The sequence below is a fragment of the Hyperolius riggenbachi genome, chromosome 10 (assembly GCF_040937935.1).
Source record: "Hyperolius riggenbachi isolate aHypRig1 chromosome 10, aHypRig1.pri, whole genome shotgun sequence".
Lineage (NCBI taxonomy): Eukaryota > Metazoa > Chordata > Amphibia > Anura > Hyperoliidae > Hyperolius > Hyperolius riggenbachi.
The window spans coordinates 48,618,316-48,639,293 of record NC_090655.1 but is presented as its reverse complement, the minus strand read 5'-3'; the positions used below and the strand labels follow the sequence as shown (position 1 = coordinate 48,639,293).

Genomic DNA, 20,978 nt, shown 5'->3' with positions numbered 1-20,978 from the left:
ACTGTTGTTGATTAAAAGGAAATAAATATGACAGACTCTATATCTTAGCTGGGTACACTCGAGATTTTCTGGCCGATTTAATGTGAGATCGATTATTTCCAACATGTCTGATCTGATTTCCAATCGATTTCCATTCACTTCAATAGGAAATCGACTGGAATATGCTCGGAAATCAGATCGGAAATGTTGGAAATAATCGATCTGACAGTAGGCCCAGTTCACATTAGCGCTGAGCCGAACGGATGTGCAACATATACAGTACAAACGGTCCGGTATGCAAACGGATCCAATGTTAACCAATGTCCTTGGCTTAGAGGAAAGAAGAGCAGAAAGACTGGCACTACTTCTTAGGCTTGTTTATTTGAATACTTCAACATTGAAAACGACTTCCAGTCAAAAACATAGGTTGAATGAGTCAGAGACATACCCTTAGTGAGGAGGTGACGTGGTTAGATGATTGGATCGTAGGTGCTCGGGTGCTGTATGAGGCATACAGCACCCGAGCACCACCGTGCACCAAGCATCTTTCTGCTCTTCATTCCTCTATGCCAAATATATTACACTGTGTATCAGAGCAGGCTTCATACAGGCCAAGAAGGGAGGTGTACTGATGACACCCCTAGCCGCACCAGCTCAGCTGTGAGATACTGTAGTGCCATACTGCTGTCCACTCTCCATACTTGCTGTTAACCAATGTCCGTTCCGCTCAGCGGACAAAAAAATGCTGCAGGACCTATTTCCAAGACCGTTGTGCCCAGCGGAACGGAAACAGAAGGTTTTGCAGCTGCATAGGAACAAAAAGAAAACTGACAGTTTACAGCTGTAAAAACTGAGTTTTTACCTGATCCTGATGGCCGGTTCCGCAAAAAAAACGCCAATGTGAACCGGGCCTAAATCGGCCAGAAAATCTCATAGGGCTTGATTCACAAAGTGGTGCTAACTGTTTAGCACGGGTGTGCTAAACAGTTAGCACGTGAAGTGCCGTTTGTGGACTTTTGCGCGCGCAAAGTACCGCGATTCGCGCGAACGTGGACTTTTGCGCGAATCGCGGCACTTTGCGCGTGCAAAAGTCCGCAATCGGCACTTCACGTGCTAACTGGGTACTGTTTAGCACACCCGTGCTAAACAGCACCGCTTTGTGAATCAAGCCCATAGTGTGTACCTAGCATTAGGTTCCAATGAGCTCAGGGGCACCCCTGTACACATGGTTGATACTTGGCCGAGGCGGTTGTTCCATCTAGTGTATTTACACACCATGAGTTGTACAGTAATAGTTTGTAGATAATCTGCCAGAAATGTTTACTTGGATTTCTTTTTTCAAATGAAAAAGATTAGGCACCACTGAGGCATGCTCAGGCACTCGTAGTTCAACAACATTTAGAGAAGGGATTGTGAGAAACGTGAGAATGCTGGCAGTATTGCTCTTCTGTAAACAGCAATGATGAAGTGCCTCGGTAAATGGACTCTAGTTCCTCCTCCTCTCCCTCCCTATTCCTTGAAATGATTGTGAAATGACCACCTCGCTTCCGCCCACAGTCCTCCTCCTCTCAATGTGGAATGACAGGAACAAGAAGCCTTGTCAGTGTCACTCGTGGATCTCAGGGTTTGATCTCAGGGTTCTATCAAACGTGTTACCTTAACCAGATAAATCTAAGGAGGTGTAGCATTACCTGGCCTAGGCCACACTAGCCTGGACTCAGGAGAGACGCTCTGAGGAACTTGCAATATTCCACTCGGGATCCTAAAACTGATACTACAATCTACCTACAAGTCCTTCTAAGGGGTCTTTACTTTTTAAGAGCCCTCCTGGAATAAATGTGAGCCTGTGTATCTGGACTGATGGAGATCTTACTGCAATTCTTCTGTCTTCTGCTTCTGGGAAGTCTTGTGGGAAAAACCCAGCAGGTAAGAGGGAGGGGAGGCTGTGGTCTGGTCTGGACATTTATGGAAATGAGTAGGATAAGCAGATGGGTCAAAGTCCACATGTATTTACAATCCAGACAGTGAGGGCCCGTGAGGATAACTGGATGAAGGGCACACAGTTCTGATATTTCACATAGGAATAGCAGCTGGTAGATTACAAAAGTTATTTCCGTTTTTTTATTGCAGTACGTGATCGGTCGTTACTACTGATGTGCACCAACAATTCTGGTTTACTTGCATTATACCTGACTGATAAGATGTTGTAATTATTATTGTTACTATTATGTACGGATATAGCGCTATTTTCTTCACTATGCTTTGAATGATCCAAGTCACTAAAGTTTGGCATAACCTTATTAGTTGCGATAAATGATTGATCGCTACCTAATTTGGAACTTTTACCACTTTGCCACACTGAATATTATGTCAGAACTAATATCCCATTCCCTGCCACACCTGCAAGCTTTGCACTGTTTGCTTATTTATAAAATCCATGGAGCCTTTCTTTCATGCTGCTTCTGCCAATGCTACACCTCAGTAAATCTCTTTTCCGCCAATGCTACACCTCAGTAAATCTCCCACTAAATAGGCTGTCCAGTGGCATAGTTAAGAGCTCCAGTGCAGTTCACAGTGGGTCCCCTTAAGCATACATTCATATCAATTGATAAGGAGCACTAAAACCAGCAGAGGGTTAACGGCAGTTAAACTGCTGTTCAGGAAATGCTTTTGAAAACAAAGAAAACACTGAGAATCCCGCATGAGGAGATTGTCTAGTGCAAAACTTGTTGGTTCTGTCAAATGTTTACTGCTTTCTTTTTTTTGCTGGAGTGGTCCTTTAAGCAGAGGAAAAGGAACAGTTTGTTAATGATTATCTCTATTCAGAGCACATACAGTTGTGCTCTTAAAGAGAATCTGTATTGTTAAAATCGCACAAAAGTAAACATACCAGTGCGTTAGGGGACATCTCCTATTACCCTCTGTCACAATTTCGCCGCTCCTCGCCGCATTAAAAGTGGTTAAAAACAGTTTTAAAAAGTTTGTTTATAAACAAACAAAATGGCCACCAAAACAGGAAGTAGATTGATGTACAGTATGTCCACACATAGAAAATACATTCATACACAAGCAGGCTGTATACACCCTTCCTTTTGAATCTCAAGAGATCATTTGTGTGTTTCTTTCCCCCTGCAGCTATCTTACACTGAAGTGTCAGGCTGTTTCTTCCTGCAGAGTGCAGACAGCTCTGCCTGTATGTAATTCCTCAGTATGTGAAAGCCCAGCCAGCTCAGAGGAGGATTTATCCAGCTTGTAAAAGATAAGAGAGAAGAGAGAAGCTGCCCTAATCTAAATAATACACAGGCAGTGTGCAGAGAGGGGCCTGGAGGGGGGAGATGCATCACAGAACCACAACACTGAAGAACTTGGCAGCCTTCCAGACACAGGCCTGACAAGTCTGACAAGAGAGAGATAAGTTGATTTATTACAGAGATGGTGATAGTAGAACGTGCTGCAGTAAGCCAGAACACATTAGAATAGTTTTTGGAACTTGTAGGATGATAAAAAACAGGCTGCAATTTTTGTTACGGAGTCTCTTTAAGTTTACATAGCCCGACAGAATTTATGGTTGGTTATTAACCATTTTTTCACCCTGGTGAAAAGTTTACATACCCTGGGTTATGTTAAAACCAAACCATGGTCAGGTAGACCAACTAAAATTCCAGCCACAACTGCCAGAAAAATTGTTCAGGATGCAAAAAAAAATAAATCCCACATATAACTGCAGGTGACATATAAGACTCTGAAAAAAATGTGGTGTGGCAGTTTCAAGAAGCACAATAAGAAGGCAATTGAAGAAAGATGGGCTGCATGGTTGATAGAAGAAAGCCATTACTACGCAAATGCCACAAAGCATCCCGTTAATAATATGCCAAACGGTATTGAGACAAACCATCTGGCTCAAAATAATTTGAAGTGATGAGACTTGAACTTTTTGGCCACAACCTTAAACGCCACATTTGGAGAGGAGTCAACAAGGTCTATGATGAAAGGTACACCATTCCTACTATGAAACTTAAGGGTGGATAGCTGATGTTTTAGGGATGTGTGAGCTACAAATACACAGGGAATTTGGTCAGAATTGATGGCAATTTGAATGCAGTAAGTTATCAAACAGTACTGGAGGAAAATTTGCACTCATCACCCAGGAAGCTGAGCACGGGACATACTTCAACATTCCAACATGACAATAATCCAAAACACAAGGCCAGGCTGACCTGTCATTGGCTACAGCAAAATAAAGTGAAAGTTCTGGAGTGTCCATCTCAATCTCCTGACCCTAACATAATTGAGCCAGGGCGTACGAGAGGAATCGGTGCAGGAGACTTGGGCACAGGATACAGCTGGTATGGCTGATCCTGCTCCTGCACAAATTCACACCGACGTTAAATACTATTCCCCCTCCAGGCCGCCATGGATGGTGGGGAATGAAATAATTTGGCTTCCAGCAATTGGAGGCCGAATGATTGTGTTTTATAAGTAACTGCAGCTCCGTCTTCTGACGGCACTGAAGTTACTCACTGCTGCGCCCAAGTCTCCTGCGCTGGAATGAAAGTGTTCGCTCTGAGGAGACCTTAATCATGAAGTTCATGCATGACCGCCCAAGAATCTACAGGAACTGGAGACTTTTTGTCAAGAAGAATAGGTAGCTTTACTGTCTGAGAAGATAAAGGGCCTCATCCACAACTACTACAAAATACTTCAAGCTGTCATTGATGTTAAATGGGGCAATACACGTTATAAAGAATGGGAGTATGTAAACTTTTGATCAGGGTCAGTTGTGTAGTTTGTGTGGTGATTATGATTTAAAGAGAGACTCTGTAACAAAAAAAAGTGCCCCTGGGGGGTAATTGCCTCTGGATCCTATCGTGGCTTCTCCTGTCCTCCTCCATCCTGGTCTTGCTGGGCCCCTCCAAAGCCACAGTTGACAATTTGTCAAGCTGTGCAATATTTACTTGCACAGGCGCAGTAGCAACTCTTGGCATGGGATCAGGCGGAAATGGCCAATGCCAGTCGGGTCTGCACTCCGATTGAGTTCGGCTATTTCCACCTGATTCCATGCCGAGAACCCAGAGAGGTAAATGTTTACCGCTGTTCAAAGGGGCCCAGCGAGACCACCGTGGGACGGAGGAGGATGGGGAAAGCCTCGATAAGACCCAGAGGCTTCCCCCTCCCGAGGTGAGTACCCCCCAGGGGCACTTTTTTATGTTACAGGTTTTCTTCAAAATGAGTAAACACAGTTGTTTGACAATAAATGCCTTCCTTTAGCCAACCACTAACCTTGAGTGAAAGAAAAGTTTTTGTGTTATCATTCATATTCTAGGAAAAATGATGAAGATATCATTAATTCTGCCAGGATACGTAAACTTCTCAGCACAACTGTATAGAGATAATCATTACTTCCAGCAAAGAACCAAAGAACAGCCTATCAAGCAGTCACTGGTGAGCCTCTCTGATACATGATAGCCATCTCCCCCCCCCCCCCCCCCCTTATTGCCATGCAATCATAACCTTTGCATCGCTTACTAATGCGCTACTGGACTTTTCCAGAGTTGTGTTCAGTTGACATAACACCAAAACTTTACTCAATAGGGGCCTCCATTTATAGTGGATTTTTGTTAGGTTTAACCTGCTGGGCGGTCTGGACGAGCTCAGCTCGTCCAGTACCGCCGGAGCCTGCCGCTCAGGCCCTGCTGGGCCGATTTGGCTCAAATAAAAAGCAGCACACGCAGCCGGCACTTTGCCAGCCGCGTGTGCTGCCTGATCGCCGCCGCTCTGCGGCGATCCGCCGCGAGCAGCGGCGAAAGAGGGTCCCCCCAGCCGCCTAAGCCCAGCGTAGCCGGAACAAAAAGTTGCGGCCAGCGCTAAGGGCTGGATCGGAGGCGGCTGACGTCAGGACGTCGGCTGACGTCGATGACGTCACTCCGCTCGTCGCTATGGCGACGATGTAAGCAAAACAAGGAAGGCCGCTCATTGCGGCCTTCCTTGTTTATTCTGGGCGCCGGAGGCGATCGGAAGAACGCCTCCGGAGCGCCCTCTAGTGGGCTTTCATGCAGCCAACTTTCAGTTGGCTGCATGAAATAGTTTTTTTTTATTAAAAAAAACCCTCCCGCAGCCTGCCTGGCGATCTTAATAGAACGCCAGGCAGGTTAATGTTCCTACCAAATCTTAGCTGTCAAAGCAAGATAACACAATACTACATTTTTACCAAACAACTAAACAGTGGGTGATGTTTGTGCGATATTCTTACAGTTGTATTGATTACAAAATGTGTTTTCATTTTCAACCAGGATTTAAAGTACGTGCCTTCTAGTCAAAAGTAAAGAGGCATGTAGCAGACACTTAAAGCTGAAATGGATATTCACCATCTTTTATTTCAGACAAACAATATCCCAGGTGAAGAACAATTAGTTGGGTTGGTTTACAGGGAACACCAGGTGACAGTCATATGGAAGCTGACATATGTATCTCCTTTTAAACAATGCACATTGCCTGGCTATCCCACTGGTCCTCTGCCTCCAATCCTTTTAAGCATGGACCTTGAACAAGCATGCAGATCAGATGTTTCTGACAAAAATCTGACTGTAAGGATCCCTCCTGTAGTGTATTCTGTCCGTTGCAGTGGAGCTGCAAACGGACAGTTCTGGCTTATCTGCTTGCATTCGGTTGTGCATATGCAATGGGTCTCTTTGTCATTTGCAATCGTTCTGCAGTTCTGGGCAGCTCAGGATGCTGTCATCATTCCACCAATTGCTTGTTGCAGCTGAGCTGCGGGCAGATAGCCCTGGATTTCCTGCATGCATGTTGTTACATAATTCTGCATGTATTTCTTATGGGGGGTCCTTTGCATTCACAGTCAGCTAGCAAATGGTAATCAAGCCAGCTCAGGATTGAGTGATTACCATTCAGCTGTGTGGAGATTTGCATACCTGCGTCCATTGGCAGATGCCAGCATAAAAGTCTGCCTCCCATTTCATACCCCGCCCGTCATAGTGGTCAGTACGCTGATCTACTGGGCACCTTGTTACTCTGTATAGTTCTGTTATTGTAGTTCTATGCGACCTTATTACTTGTGCTTTAGCTAGTTCCTGATAAATATATAAGCAGACTTGCTAATATATATTTATCCCTTAGTTGAGTCATTTGTTATTTTTCTTATTATTGTGTATTGCCTAGTTCCATGCTTGATGGACGTTCCACGGTACATCAGTGAAGTCTATTATCCAGATAGCTGGGATTCTGCCATCACCACGTTGGTGATGGTAGTATTCCTGCTACTCTAGTTTCTGGGAACGTAACTATAGGCTACAGTTGCTATTAGTTACGTTCTATCCTGTAGTCTTGCCTGGGTGGATGCTTGCTGGTGGCTGTTGTTAGCCTGCTTGCTCTGCTTCTGTGGACGTGACTGTGAGCTGTGGTTGCTACTAGTTACGCTCCAATCTACAAATCCTGTCTTGTACCTGTATGAAAGCTTGCTATCCCTAAGGCAGCACAGTGCGAACTAAGGCAGCGCAACATAGCACTGTGCTGCCATTGTGTTTTATTTGTAGCGATATCGGAAGCCCAGAGCTGCAGTTGCCCTGGGCAGCCTGTGTAATCTCTTCCATTATCCAGCTCTTAGCCTTTTTTCGCTGGGTGGTCAGAAAGTATGACCCCCCCCCCCCCCAGCATTACACTGACAAGATAAGCTGCAGGCTTGTTTCAGGTGTGAGATTCAGACAATACTGACTGTAAAAATCATCAGGTCTGCCAGGTAACTAGTATTGTGTAAAAGGAAATCATGACAGCATCCATATACCTCTCACCTTGGGTTCCTTTTAAGACTTCTCAGAAACTTTTTGATTTTTCTCCTGCGTTTTTTCTCCTAATTTATATCTTCACACTTTGTCAATAAACCTTTTTAAACCACCAACAAACAATAAAATGCTCAAAATAATGTTGACAGTACTTTTTCACCTTCTTTTTGGTACTTTTCCAATTGGAAAGTGCTGAAAACTTATTTTAAAGAAAAGATGAAAAATGATCTCCTAGGAGAAAACTCAGGAGTAAAAGTGACTCGCATATGGGCCATTGTATATTCCATCAAACCTCTGCACGGGATCTAGATAAAACTGATGATCATTTGCGAGATGTGTGGCCACATTGGTGAGATCTTTTCCCCATTAGAGATTTTACACCTATAGTAGGAAGAGCACGACTACTGCAGATGAAGTGAGACCCCGATTGGCAGAGGGTTGGAGAGGGGTTCAGATTCTCTGTCAGGTTTTCATAGCTAATTAGCTACTATTTTTGTTCTTGTTGCAGAGATTTTTCTCTCACTTCCTGTGATGTCACTGAGGACAGGAAATGAGAGATTTTTCTCTCACTTCCTGTGATGTCACTGAGGACAGGATATGAGAGATTTTTCTCTCACTTCCTGTGATGTCACTGAGGACAGGAAATGAGGAAAATGTCTCCAATGAGGATGGACATTACAGATAAAAAATCAAAAAGATCAATTCCTATAGAGCATTGTTGTTTGTTTTAAAATACTTGTTTTTAAAGTGGAACTAGGCCTGAAAGATAAATCGAATTTAAATCGAAATCGTGATCACCAAGGTCACAATTTCAGAATCGTCAAAGTGGCGAATATCGCAATCACGTCATTTCCACATGGGGAAGTTTGAAGAAGCGCCTTCAAACTTTCCCAAAGTCCCAGTGCGTGCGGCCCGCAGTGTTGGACATACCTTCCGTCCTCTATCGCCCTCTGCCGGCTCTTGTGCTTGGCAAAACTCCGGGTTCCTGTCACATGACATACAGGAAGTATTCTGTGCATTAGAACCTGCAGGAGGCAAAGTGGATAGATGGGCATCGCTGGAATCGTGCTGGAAGCTATGTCCAGAACTGATGCAGCTTGGTGGACAGAGGAGGCACAGAGAGACACAGAGTGGGCACAGAGACATAAAGGGGGCAAGAAAGAGACCCAGAGGAGGCATGAAGGACACAAGGAGAGACAGGGGGACAGAGGAGGAATAAACAGGCACAGAGAGGGGAACTAAGCTTGATTTGAAGGAAATCGTGAACCGAATCGAAATCGCAATTTGGGACAGAAATCGCTCAATTAAATTTTTTCCTAAAATCGTTCAGGTCTAAGTGGAACTAAAGTCAGAACTTCATCTCTGCTCTAAACATTAGCCACATCATGATAACCTTTATGGAAAAAAAAAATCTTCATTACAATTTATGGAAATCCTAAAAAAAAAAAAAAAAAAACCCTGAAGTTTTACTTGGTTTCACTTTTGAAAAAGGGGCTGAAAGGGATAAGCTTCAGTGCTTACTGCATGGAGAGCTGTCTCAGCAGCGCTCTCCTGCAGTTTATTCACAGTTGCTGATAAGAACTAATTAGACAGGTTTAGCTGCCTAAACCAACACACAACAAAGAGAACTTAATTTGTTCATCAGCTTTATGTGGAATAATAATAATTTTTCATTGTGCGGTGTGCAATAATTCGGGTCTGCTTTAACTAATTGGCTTGCTTTATCTGTTTTTCAACTGACCATTATAAAGCATTTCAGGCTAGATTGACACTAGTGAAGGGGAATGTTGGAGAGTGATACCATATAGACATTTCTGCATGATAGTGCAGTGTGTGCATTGCACGGTTCTTTAGAAATCAGAGAAAGGAAGGGATCCTGCACAAAAATGCTGCATCACCATAAACAATGTAACAAAGCTTTGTTGAACAATCCATACAAATCTCTTAAAATCATTTAAAAACACACAATTGCTGTCATCAGCAACTCACCACAATACAGTAATATGTGGATACAATCCAAATTGCCTCACCTCCTGAATAAATATGAGTAAACTTGCTTGGCTGCAAAATATTATCTGAATGTTCACAACTGTATTCAAGGATTGAATCCAATATTGAGCAGTGTAGGACCCGGGTCAAAAAGTAATCTGAACTAATACAACCACCTATGGATTCCCAAACAAAAAGATATAGTGCAGAAAAAGTGCTAGTTGCATGTATTATGCTCTTAGAACATGAGCACCTATGATGAACAGTGCATATAGGAATGGACAATACCAGTGAGCAAAGGGGTATACATACGTAGCCCAGGATAGCACGTACAGGCAGCCATGAAGTAAGGGTGGAGGGAGGCAAACAAGACAGCAATTGTGTGTTTTTAAATGATTTTAAGAGATTTGTACGGAATGTTCAACAAAGCTTTTTTACATTGTTTATGGTGGTGCAGCATTTTTGTGCAGGATCCCTTCCTTTCTCTGATTTCTATGTGACTCTTTTGATCCTGAGGCTAGCACACCACTTATGCGCATATTACTGCATATAATTGAGTGCGGATACTAATATTCACCAATCATTGCACGGTTCTTTCCTATAGGGGGGGATTACCATGGGACACCCAATAAATGGCCCAAAGATACTGCAAGCTGTGTCTGCTGAACACTATAGAACTTTAAATGTGAATGTCTGTGTGAACTGCACCATTGATCCCTCGTGTTTTTATTTTAAATTGTAGTCTCTCTGTTATCCCTCCTGCAGTGGGAATGATTAGAAATACATATGGTTACCACCAGTGTGAATTTAGGCTTAAAGAGAACCCGTGGTGGTTCTTGGGGGATGGGACACTGAGGCATGTTCTCTGCCTCATGACATGCCTCTCTGCCCCTTCCCCCCTCCCCCTCATGCCGCTCTCTGCTCCCCCACCGCCGCGCTATAGCCCCCCGAGATTAACAACAATATTCGCCTCGGAGGTAAACATTGAGAGGGATTCCCTGTTCAAAACGCCCGCCAGGAGCGTTTCTACAGGGTCTCCAGAGCTGCCATTGGGCAGCTCTCTCCCCCTAGCCGCGCCTCCTGCCACCCTCCTGCCTCCCTGCGCGCTGGTGACAGATTAAATCTCTCTTTCCAGCGTCATGACCTAGAGGTCACAAAAGTGAAAGTGGGCCATTGCGGCCCACGGGATCGTCAGAGAGCGGCGTTTTTTGAGGCAACTTGATCCACTCAGCCCCTCAGATCAAGTAGACTACTTTTTTTAAAATGTTATGACCCAACTTTGGGCTCTTGTTAAAGGGTACCTAAACTGACATGTGACATAAGATAAACATGTATGTATAGTCTAGTAGTGTTGCAGTGGGGGGGGGGGGGGGGGGTTTGGGGGGCAGGGGTTGGATGCAAAGGTTGCGACTGCACTGGGGCCCTGGACCAGAGTAGCCCACCACTAGCGTACGTATACCCTCGCCGCCGGTGAGTTGGGAGCAGGGTGAGGCGAATGTCAGCTCACCTTGCTGCCATTAAATTGCCTTGTGGTGGTATTAAATACTCTTCCCCCTCTGAGTTGTAGCAACTGGGAGAGAAGTGTAATTCTTGCGTGGAGTGCGCATCATAGCGTTGTTGCTATGAGGGTGCCCAGCTTGGGTGTTCAGCGCTGAGATTACCTTGGTGGCAGAGGTTGGGGGCCATGGGGCAATTGCCTGAATGGGAGCACCGGCAACCTTATCCATCCTCCCTGGTGCCTTATCTTATCCCCTCCATCCTTGTGCCTTATCTTTTCCCTCCTGCCTTGTGCATAGCCCTATTCCTTCTTGCCTGGTACCTATCCTCACCCCTTCTCTCTAGTGCCTAACTGTATCCCCTGCTGCCTTGTGCCTGCCACGCCTGCCTTCTGCCTAGCTTTATCCCTCCTGCCTGTTGCCTTACTATTATTGTTCCCCTCTTCCCGATTCCTAGCTTTTTACCTCTTGCCTGGTCCCTGACATTATTCCCTCTTTCCTAGCCCTATCCATCCTGACTGAAGCTAGCCCTGTCCCCTTCTGTCTTCTCCTTATCCCTCCTGCCTGTTACTTAACCCTGTTCACTGCTATCTTTCATCGTAAGCTAACCTAACCAGTACCTATCCACAAACTCGGCCCTGTTCACCAATTTGTTCTCTTTGGAAAGGTAAACTGATAGGAATAAGAGAATCTATCTTTTATGGATGATCATCACCAGGGTCATTCTGGTGCCCCAGACTGTGCTTTTTTTTTTTGAAGGGGGGGATCTAGGATCATCATTGATCTCTGTCCTAGACCAATGACATGCTGACAAGTGTGAGTCCCAGAACAATGACACGCTGACACTTTAGGGTCACAGAACAATGACACTCTGACACTTTAGGGTCACAGAACAATGACACGCTGACACTTTAGGGTCACAGAACAATGACACGCTGACACTTTAGGGTCACAGAACAATGACACGCTGACACTTTAGGGTCACAGAACAATGACACGCTGACACTCGGTGGTCACAGAACAATGACACGCTAACACTTGGTGGTCACAGAACAATGACACGCTGACACTCGGTGGTCACAGAACAATGACACGCTGACACTTGGGAGTCCCAGAACAATGACACGCTGACACTTGGGAGTCCCAGAACAATGACACGCTGACACTTGGGAGTCCCAGAACAATGACACGCTGACACCTGGTAGTCCCAGAACAATGACACGCTGACACTCGGGAGTCCCAGAACAATGACACGCTGACACTCGGGAGTCCCAGAACAATGACACGCTGACACCTGGGAGTCCCAGAACAATGACACGCTGACACAGGGGAGTCCCAGAACAATGACACGCTGACACTCGGGAGTCCCAGAACAATGACACGCTGACACCTGGGAGTCCAAGAACAATGACACGCTGACACTCGGGAGTCCAAGAACAATGACACGCTGACACCTGGGAGTCCCAGAACAATGACACGCTGACACTCGGGAGTCCCAGAACAATGACACGCTGACACTCGGGAGTCCCAGAACAATGACACGCTGACACTCGGGGGTCACAGAACAATGACACGCTGACACTCGGGGGTCACAGAACAATGACACGCTGACACTCGGGGGTCACAGAACAATGACACGCTGACACTCGGGGGTCACAGAACAATGACACGCTGACACTCGGGGGTCACAGAACAATGACACGCTGACACTCGGGAGTCCCAGAACAATGACACGCTGACACTCGGGGGTCACAGAACAATGACACGCTGACACTCGGTGGTCACAGAACAATGACACGCTGACACTCGGTGGTCACAGAACAATGACACGCTGACACTTGGGAGTCCCCGAACAATGACACGCTGACACCTGGTAGTCCCAGAACAGTGACACGCTGACACTCGGGAGTCCCAGAACAGTGACACGCTGACACTCGGGAGTCCCAGAACAATGACCCGCTGACACCTGGGAGTCCCAGAACAATGACACGCTGACACCTGGGAGTCCCAGAACAATGACACGCTGACACTCGGGAGTCCCAGAACAATGACACGCTGACACTCGGGAGTCCCAGAACAATGACACGCTGACACTTGGGGGTCCCAGAACAATGACACGCTGACACTCGGGAGTCCAAGAACAACGACACGCTGACACTCGGGAGTCCAAGAACAACGACGCGCTGACACTCGGGAGTCCCAGAACAACGACGCGCTGACACTCGGGAGTCCCAGAACAATGACACGCTGACACTCGGGAGTCCCAGAACAATGACACGCTGACACTCGGGGGTCATAGAACAATGACACGCTGACACTCGGTGGTCACAGAACAATGACACGCTGACACTCGGTGGTCACAGAACAATGACACGCTGACACTCGGTGGTCACAGAACAATGACACGCTGACACTTGGGAGTCCCCGAACAATGACATGCTGACACCTGGTAGTCCCAGAACAGTGACACGCTGACACTCGGGAGTCCCAGAACAGTGACACGCTGACACTCGGGAGTCCCAGAACAATGACCCGCTGACACCTGGGAGTCCCAGAACAATGACACGCTGACACCTGGGAGTCCCAGAACAATGACACGCTGACACCTGGGAGTCCCAGAACAATGACACGCTGACACTCGGGAGTCCCAGAACAATAACACGCTGACACTCGGGAGTCCCAGAACAATGACACGCTGACACTTGGGGGTCCCAGAACAATGACACGCTGACACTCGGGAGTCCAAGAACAACGACACGCTGACACTCGGGAGTCCAAGAACGACGCGCTGACACTCGGGAGTCCCAGAACAACGACGCGCTGACACTCGGGAGTCCCAGAACAACGACGCGCTGACACTCGGGAGTCCCAGAACAACGACACGCTGACACTCGGGAGTCCCAGAACAATGACACGCTGACACTCGGGAGTCCCAGAACAATGACACGCTGACACTCGGGAGTCCCAGAACAATGACACGCTGACACTCGGGAGTCCCAGAACAATGACACGCTGACACTCGGGAGTCCCAGAACAATGACACGCTGACACTCGGGAGTCCCAGAACAATGACACGCTGACACTCGGGAGTCCCAGAACAATGACACGCTGACACTCGGGAGTCCCAGAACAATGACACGCTGACACTCGGGAGTCCCAGAACAATGACACGCTGACACTCGGGAGTCCCAGAACAATGACACGCTGACACTCGGGGGTCACAGAACAATGACACGCTGACACTCGGGGGTCACAGAACAATGACACGCTGACACTCGGGGGTCACAGAACAATGACACGCTGACACTCGGCAGTCCCAGAACAATGACACGCTGACACTCGGGGGTCACAGAACAATGACACGCTGACACTCGGTGGTCACAGAACAATGACACGCTGACACTCGGGAGTCCCAGAACAATGACACGCTGACACCTGGGAGTCCCAGAACAATGACACGCGGACACCTGGGAGTCCCAGAACAATGACACGCTGACACCTGGGAGTCCCAGAACAATGACACGCTGACACCTGGGAGTCCCAGAACAATGACACGCTGACACCTGGGAGTCCCAGAACAATGACACGCTGACACCTGGGAGTCCCAGAACAATGACACGCTGACACCTGGGAGTCCCAGAACAATGACACGCTGACACCTGGGAGTCCCAGAACAATGACACGCTGACACCTGGGAGTCCCAGAACAATGACACGCTGACACCTGGGAGTCCCAGAACAATGACACGCTGACACTCGGGAGTCCCAGAACAATGACACGCTGACACTCGGAAGTCCCAGAACAGTGACACGCTGACGCTCGGGAGTCCCAGAACAATGACACGCTGGCACTCGGGAGTCCCAGAACAATGACACGCTGGCACTCGAGAGTCCCAGAACAATGACACGCTGACACTCGGTAGTCCCAGAACAATGACACGCTGACACTCGGTAGTCCCAGAACAATGACACGCTGACACTCAGGAGTCCCAGAACAGTGACACGCTGACACTCGGGAGTCCCAGAACAGTGACACGCTGACACTCGGGAGTCCCAGAACAGTGACACGCTGACACTTGGGATCCCAGCACACTGACATACTGACACTTGGCGTCCCAGCACAATGACATTTGTTTATTATTACAGTAGCGTCCCGGTTATCTAGAACTCAACTAACCAGAAGTCTTAACCAACCAGACAAATTGCTGGCAGTACTCAGTGGTGAAGGCCAAATTCTTAGGCTTTTTCTGGGCTCTGATGTGCTTAAATACTGGGTTCCATGGCTCCTCTACAGTTAATACAGTTTCAATTACTGTATTTTAACATTTAATACAGAGTTCATGGTATGTATATAGAGTGGGGTGTAGTACTGTCCTATTTTTACCATTGAGTCTCAAATCACCAGAAAACCCACTTATCCAGCAGCAGCCAATCCGTGTCAGTGCCGGATAACCAAGACTCTACTGTATTAAGAACAAGGTCTTCTATCTACACGCAGCTGTTGATAAATGTCCCATGCTGAGCTTCTACAAACCGGAAGGAGATCTGAGAGATGCGGCCTTCCAGGCAACAAGCATTCCATCACAAATATGTGACTTCATCTGTCTCTGGTGGGAATTTTCCTGCTCACATTTCTGTGGTTTTGCTTTAAAGAGACACAAGGACCTTACATAAACTCATTCTAGAATGAAGACTGCTCTTTTATCACTTAAAAGGCAACTGAAGCGAGAGGGATATGGAGGCTGCCATATTTATTTCCTTTTAAGCAATACCAGTTGCCTGGCTGTCCTGCTAATCCTCCACCTCAGGTGTTCCTGACATTATTGTCAGATCTGACCAGATTAGCTGCATGCTTGTTTCCGGTGTGATTCAGACACTACTGCAGCCAAACAGATCAGCGGGACAGCCAGGCAACTAGATTAAAAGGAAATGAATATGGCAGCCTCCATATTCTTCTCACTTCAGTAGTCCTTAAGGTTTTTTCTCACCCCGGGTGGTGCCGTATTTTTACCGCACCCCACCGCCGGGGAATGTAAGTCTATGGAGAGACTTTCATACTGCCACGGTACGCGTAATGTGACAAAAGTGACATTTTTTTCGCCGCATCCCTGACGATGGTCCACAATTACATTACAGCACGGCTTCTGTGGTGATCTGCGTCGGCCCAGAAGTCATGTTAGTCTAGGGGCGACGCAGGGATTTTTAAACACTTTTCGGCCCGCATGCCCGGAAGCGTATTTATACAATACAATTCTATGCACTTCTGCATACCCTGAAGCAGGAAGTGACCACAAGCGTACATCACTACCTGCTTGGCTGGTGGCCAGACAGAGAGGGCCATGTACTAACATGGTGTTCCCTGAAGGCCTGTTTCTGGCAGTGTGATGCGGTGAGGCTGAAGCAATGCACCGCATTTCCACCGGCAGTTTACAGTGTGAAACTGGCCTGTAGCTATGCATACACACTGGGTTAAAGTTGTCTGGGGCAGCCGATAGAGAAAACCTCTGGTGAAAATCTTATGTGTACTAAGCATGCTGGTTCTTTAAGGTGCGTACACACGCACTACCGGCAGCAACGACGGGTCCGTCAGACCCTCCCGCTGGGCGGATCGTTCAGAAACAGCCTTATCAGTCCGCCGACAGCGCGTACATACGCACTACTGTCGGCTGAACATCCGCCCAGTGGAGGGTCCGGCGGAGCCGCCGTTGCCACGGGAAGTGCGTGTGTATGCACCTTTAGTGATGCCTTAGCAACCCCAGTGCAAATTATTCCGTCATTCACCCCCTCCCTTTACAGAACTCGACCCTGAACTGTCACTCGAGAAATTTAGTCCTAATCGCCATGGGCAACAGTAATTTGATGTGTGTACGTAGGCTTAGCCTATTTAGCCTTATTGCAGAGCTATCACACTTCTGGTGCCATGGCTGACGGCCAGTTCAGGTGTGCACAGTTTCATGAGGTGAACAGTAAAAGCATGTTTCCATTCCTCGTCCATCGCTGCTATCACGCTGTCCAGATGGCAGTTCACCTGCACATCTATTATGCAAATGTGTAGTGACTGGGCAGTGTGCTGTCACTTTCCACATCACCTTACACACGTCCACCAAATAAAGGCGTGTGGAAATTTGAGTGCCCAGTAATGCCGATAGTAAAATATAGGCATTTAATAACAATATTTTACTATAAAGTGTAAAATATCTGTATTAAATACTGATAACTATAGGTAAACCTAACGCTACCCTCACTCAGAAACCTCCCCATGACGCCTAACCCTTTAAACCCCCCTACCTGCACAAACTACCTCCCTGACACCTGACCTAAAGAAAACAGAAATACTAATTCTTGGGCGCTGCCATGGGCACCTATACAAATATTGGCTTTTGGGTGCCCGCTGTGCCTGATATCTGATATATAGCTGGAGCTGTACCGGCGTCCGCAATTTACCGGGTACCTGAATTTCTGCTCTGGTGCCCACATACCGATAAAATGCACCGGCCGCCTATGGCGGCACCCATTTAGCCAACTTGCCGCATGCGCCCAAATTTACTGCTTCGACCATACACACCATGCCCATGTGCATGCACAGCGTGTGCGCTGGCAATCGGCAGCCCGAAATATCTGCTTTTTGAGACTAAATCATCCCCATCCAGTTCCATGCCTGCTCTCTGTTATGGACTATCTGTGTTTTATTTTATGGCACTATGTAACTGCCTCCTTCCCCATGTACTCTCTATGGAGATTGGACTAGAGAAGATGAGTGGGGAAGCAAAAACTGGAATTTACTCTTCTGTACTCTGCAGACTGACTGAAACAGAATGTCATTAATATTGATGGTGCCGCATTGCATCCTGTGCATAAGAGGGTGCTCCAGGCCTTTGCCTGCATGGCCTGTGCCCAGAAACGACCCCGCCTACTAGACACATAGGTGTATATGTATTCCCCCTGCAGGATCCGCTTCTACAAACTGACCTTTCCCATTTCCAAACTGCAACCATTGTGCTACCGTTCCCTCAGCTCCTCTATTCAGTGTAACCGCTGATGTCACATGGTGATCACAGGGTGGAGTAACACTATAAATATAATAAAAGGACGTGAACAGGTTAGGGATAAACGCCCTTAATAGTACTAATAATAATGTAACACCAAATATTATTAGATGATACAGATTGCTTCTTCTTCAGCGTCTGTTATCCAGGGTTGGAGTTGTGCCAGAATCTTGCAGCGTGGTGGTGTGTTCCCCACCTGTCAGCTGCTTCCATTCATCGGCCAGCCGCTTGCTAGCATCAGGCACAGGTAGTGGACAGGCATTCCCTCTATGGAGTTGCATCTGAGCATGGTGGTTGCCATCATCAGACTATGAGAAGATTTTTGGCCACCAGGTAATGTGGCCATGTGACATACGTGTTGTTATCAAACGCTACCATGCATGCACTGTATGCAAATATGGAGAGGAGAAAGCACTTGCACAAAATGCAACAGGGTTGGATACTGCCACACTGGACTTACCTGCAGCGTGCTCCAATGGTAGTCCACGATTTCAATCAGAGGAGAAGAAGGAGATGGGCACAGATGCTAAAATACCCTTTATTGTGGCTGGGTTGACACAAAAAAGCTTACAGCAGTGGGTGTATGGACAAGTCTGACAGCTGTTTCGCAGGGACTAGCCCTGCTTCATCAGAGACATGCACTGTATGCTTTTGTGGCCGGCAGCCGAGTGGCTGAACTGCCCAACAAGCGAGTGGTTCAGCTGCCCGTGGTACAGAGGCCTTAGTATGAAAGGAAATGTCAGCCAAATAATGCTACCCCATGATCTACTTACCCGGGGCTTCTTCCAGCCGATATGTCCCTGGCTGCAGCTCTGCTCTCTGATACCGGCCCTGGGGTCCCCACCGGGGCAGAGTCTGACCTCGAGGTCATCCTCTTCTGCTCCTGCGCGAGTGCCGCTGTTAATCAAGCCCACATTGTCCGGAGTGTACTGCACAGGCACAAGTCCTGGTGGCGTTAAATACTATTCCTCCTCCAGGTTGACGTGGATGGTGGAGAATGATGTAATTTATTCCTGGAGGCCCGAATTACAGTGTTTTAAAAGTAACTTCAGCTCCGTCTGTTGACGGTGCCAAAGTTACTCTGTGCGTCGCTAATTCCTATTACGGTCTATAGTGGCACCGGCTGCACCCAAATCTCCTGCGCTATAATCGACGTGTTCATCCTCAGTGTCCTTTGATCCCCCGCCACTCACTGGGATCCTCGTTAACATTGTGCCATGCTCCTCTTCTGGCATGAGGCATGGCTCAGGCTTACTGCGCAGGCGTGGCCTTACTCATGCAGGCGCAGTACATCCACACTTGTGCCTGAAGAGGAGCGCGGCCCTGGTGAGTTTACCGGCAAGCCCTTGTCATTAATCATCAGGGCATCCACACTCGGTGATGGGGGACCAGAGGTCGGTGTGGGAAACCTCTATAGGATCCTGAGGCTTTCCTCTCTTTTTAGGTATTTACTTTTTTTTAATTATTTTTTTACACCTTGGGTACACTTAAGAGGGAACCTAAGTCGGGGAGATTAAAAAATATATATACATATACTGTACCTGGTGCTTCCTCCAGCCCCCTCCAGGCTGATCGCTCCCTCAGGGCCCATTTCCACTATCGCAAATTTGCATGCGTTTTTCGCATGCAAATTCGCATAGCAATACAAGTGAATGGGACTGTTTCCACTTGTCAGGATTCCTATTCCTATTTTATATATATATATATATATATATATATATATATATATATATATATTTTATATATTTATATATATATATATATATATATATATTTATATATATATATAATGTATTATTATTATTATTATTATTATATTTTTTTTTTTTTTTTTTTTCTGCTATTTTTTTTTTCTGTAACTCCCTCCCTCCCCCCAGTCAGCCAATGACGGCGATCGGCTGTCATAGGCTTCAGCCTATGAGAGCCGATCGCTCTCCTGTGTCCCAGGGGGACTGTCCCCAGTACAGTGCTGCCTTAGATCACAGCGCTGTACAGCCTAAGTAGACGGCGCTTTCGCCGTCTAACAGTCGCCGAGTGGCGATCACCGCTGCGAGACTGAAGGAGCTCCGCTCCGCCTTCTAAGTGGAGATGCTCGTGCATCAGCGCGCACGATCTCCTGCTAGCCCCATAGAAAGTTGTTCACGCCAATCGGCGTGGAGCGGTCCTGTGGCTGCCGCCGCGTTCATGCCACTAGGCGTGAAGCGGTCGGCTAGGGGTTATCTGCAGTTTGCACCTGAAGCCACGGTGACATCATTGCTAATGACTGCAGCTGCCAGTCTTGTCACTGTGCTAGAGAGAGTCAGCATTCAAAGTTCAGCCCATGGTCTGCGAAGTCTGTGCAGTGAGCTGGACTAGGAGTCCCACCAGCCCAGTGCTCTTTAGTTTTATTGTGGCAAACTGTAAGGAAATATGCAAATTACAAATTCCATTCTTAACTTCCCATCTATCTGGGAGGTGCTCTCAGCTGTCTGCACTACAGTATCGCTGCTTTTCTATAAAAAGGGTGGCTCCTCTAGAGAGCATGGCTTCCCTGGCTACAAGCCATGGTTGGCTATCTGACAGGAGGAAGTGAGATTGTGGTGGAAACACCTTTTTTCAGAGACACGAGGCAAGAGGTGTGCAGGGCTGGTTAGGTGAGATACATACCTGCAATCCTGAGCAGCAGTCACAAGA

At 47.1% G+C, this 20,978-nt stretch overlaps 1 protein-coding gene across 7 annotated transcripts in view; it reads left to right on the top strand.

Annotated features, from left to right (window-relative positions):
* The window catches only part of LTBR (lymphotoxin beta receptor), a 390,915-nt gene that overhangs the window by 319,665 nt on the left and 50,272 nt on the right, over nucleotides 1-20,978 (top strand). For 3 of the 7 annotated variants that reach the window (XM_068258500.1, XM_068258499.1, XM_068258501.1), the window contains one exon: nucleotides 5,303-5,421. In XM_068258500.1, the coding sequence (XP_068114601.1) occupies nucleotides 5,308-5,421 (114 nt within the window). In that variant the 5' untranslated portion in view covers nucleotides 5,303-5,307. Of the gene's footprint in view, nucleotides 1-1,535; nucleotides 1,906-3,949; nucleotides 3,972-5,302; nucleotides 5,422-20,978 lie in introns of those variants that run through there. The other 4 variants (XM_068258498.1, XM_068258497.1, XM_068258502.1 and 1 more) reach the window with 3 other exon arrangements.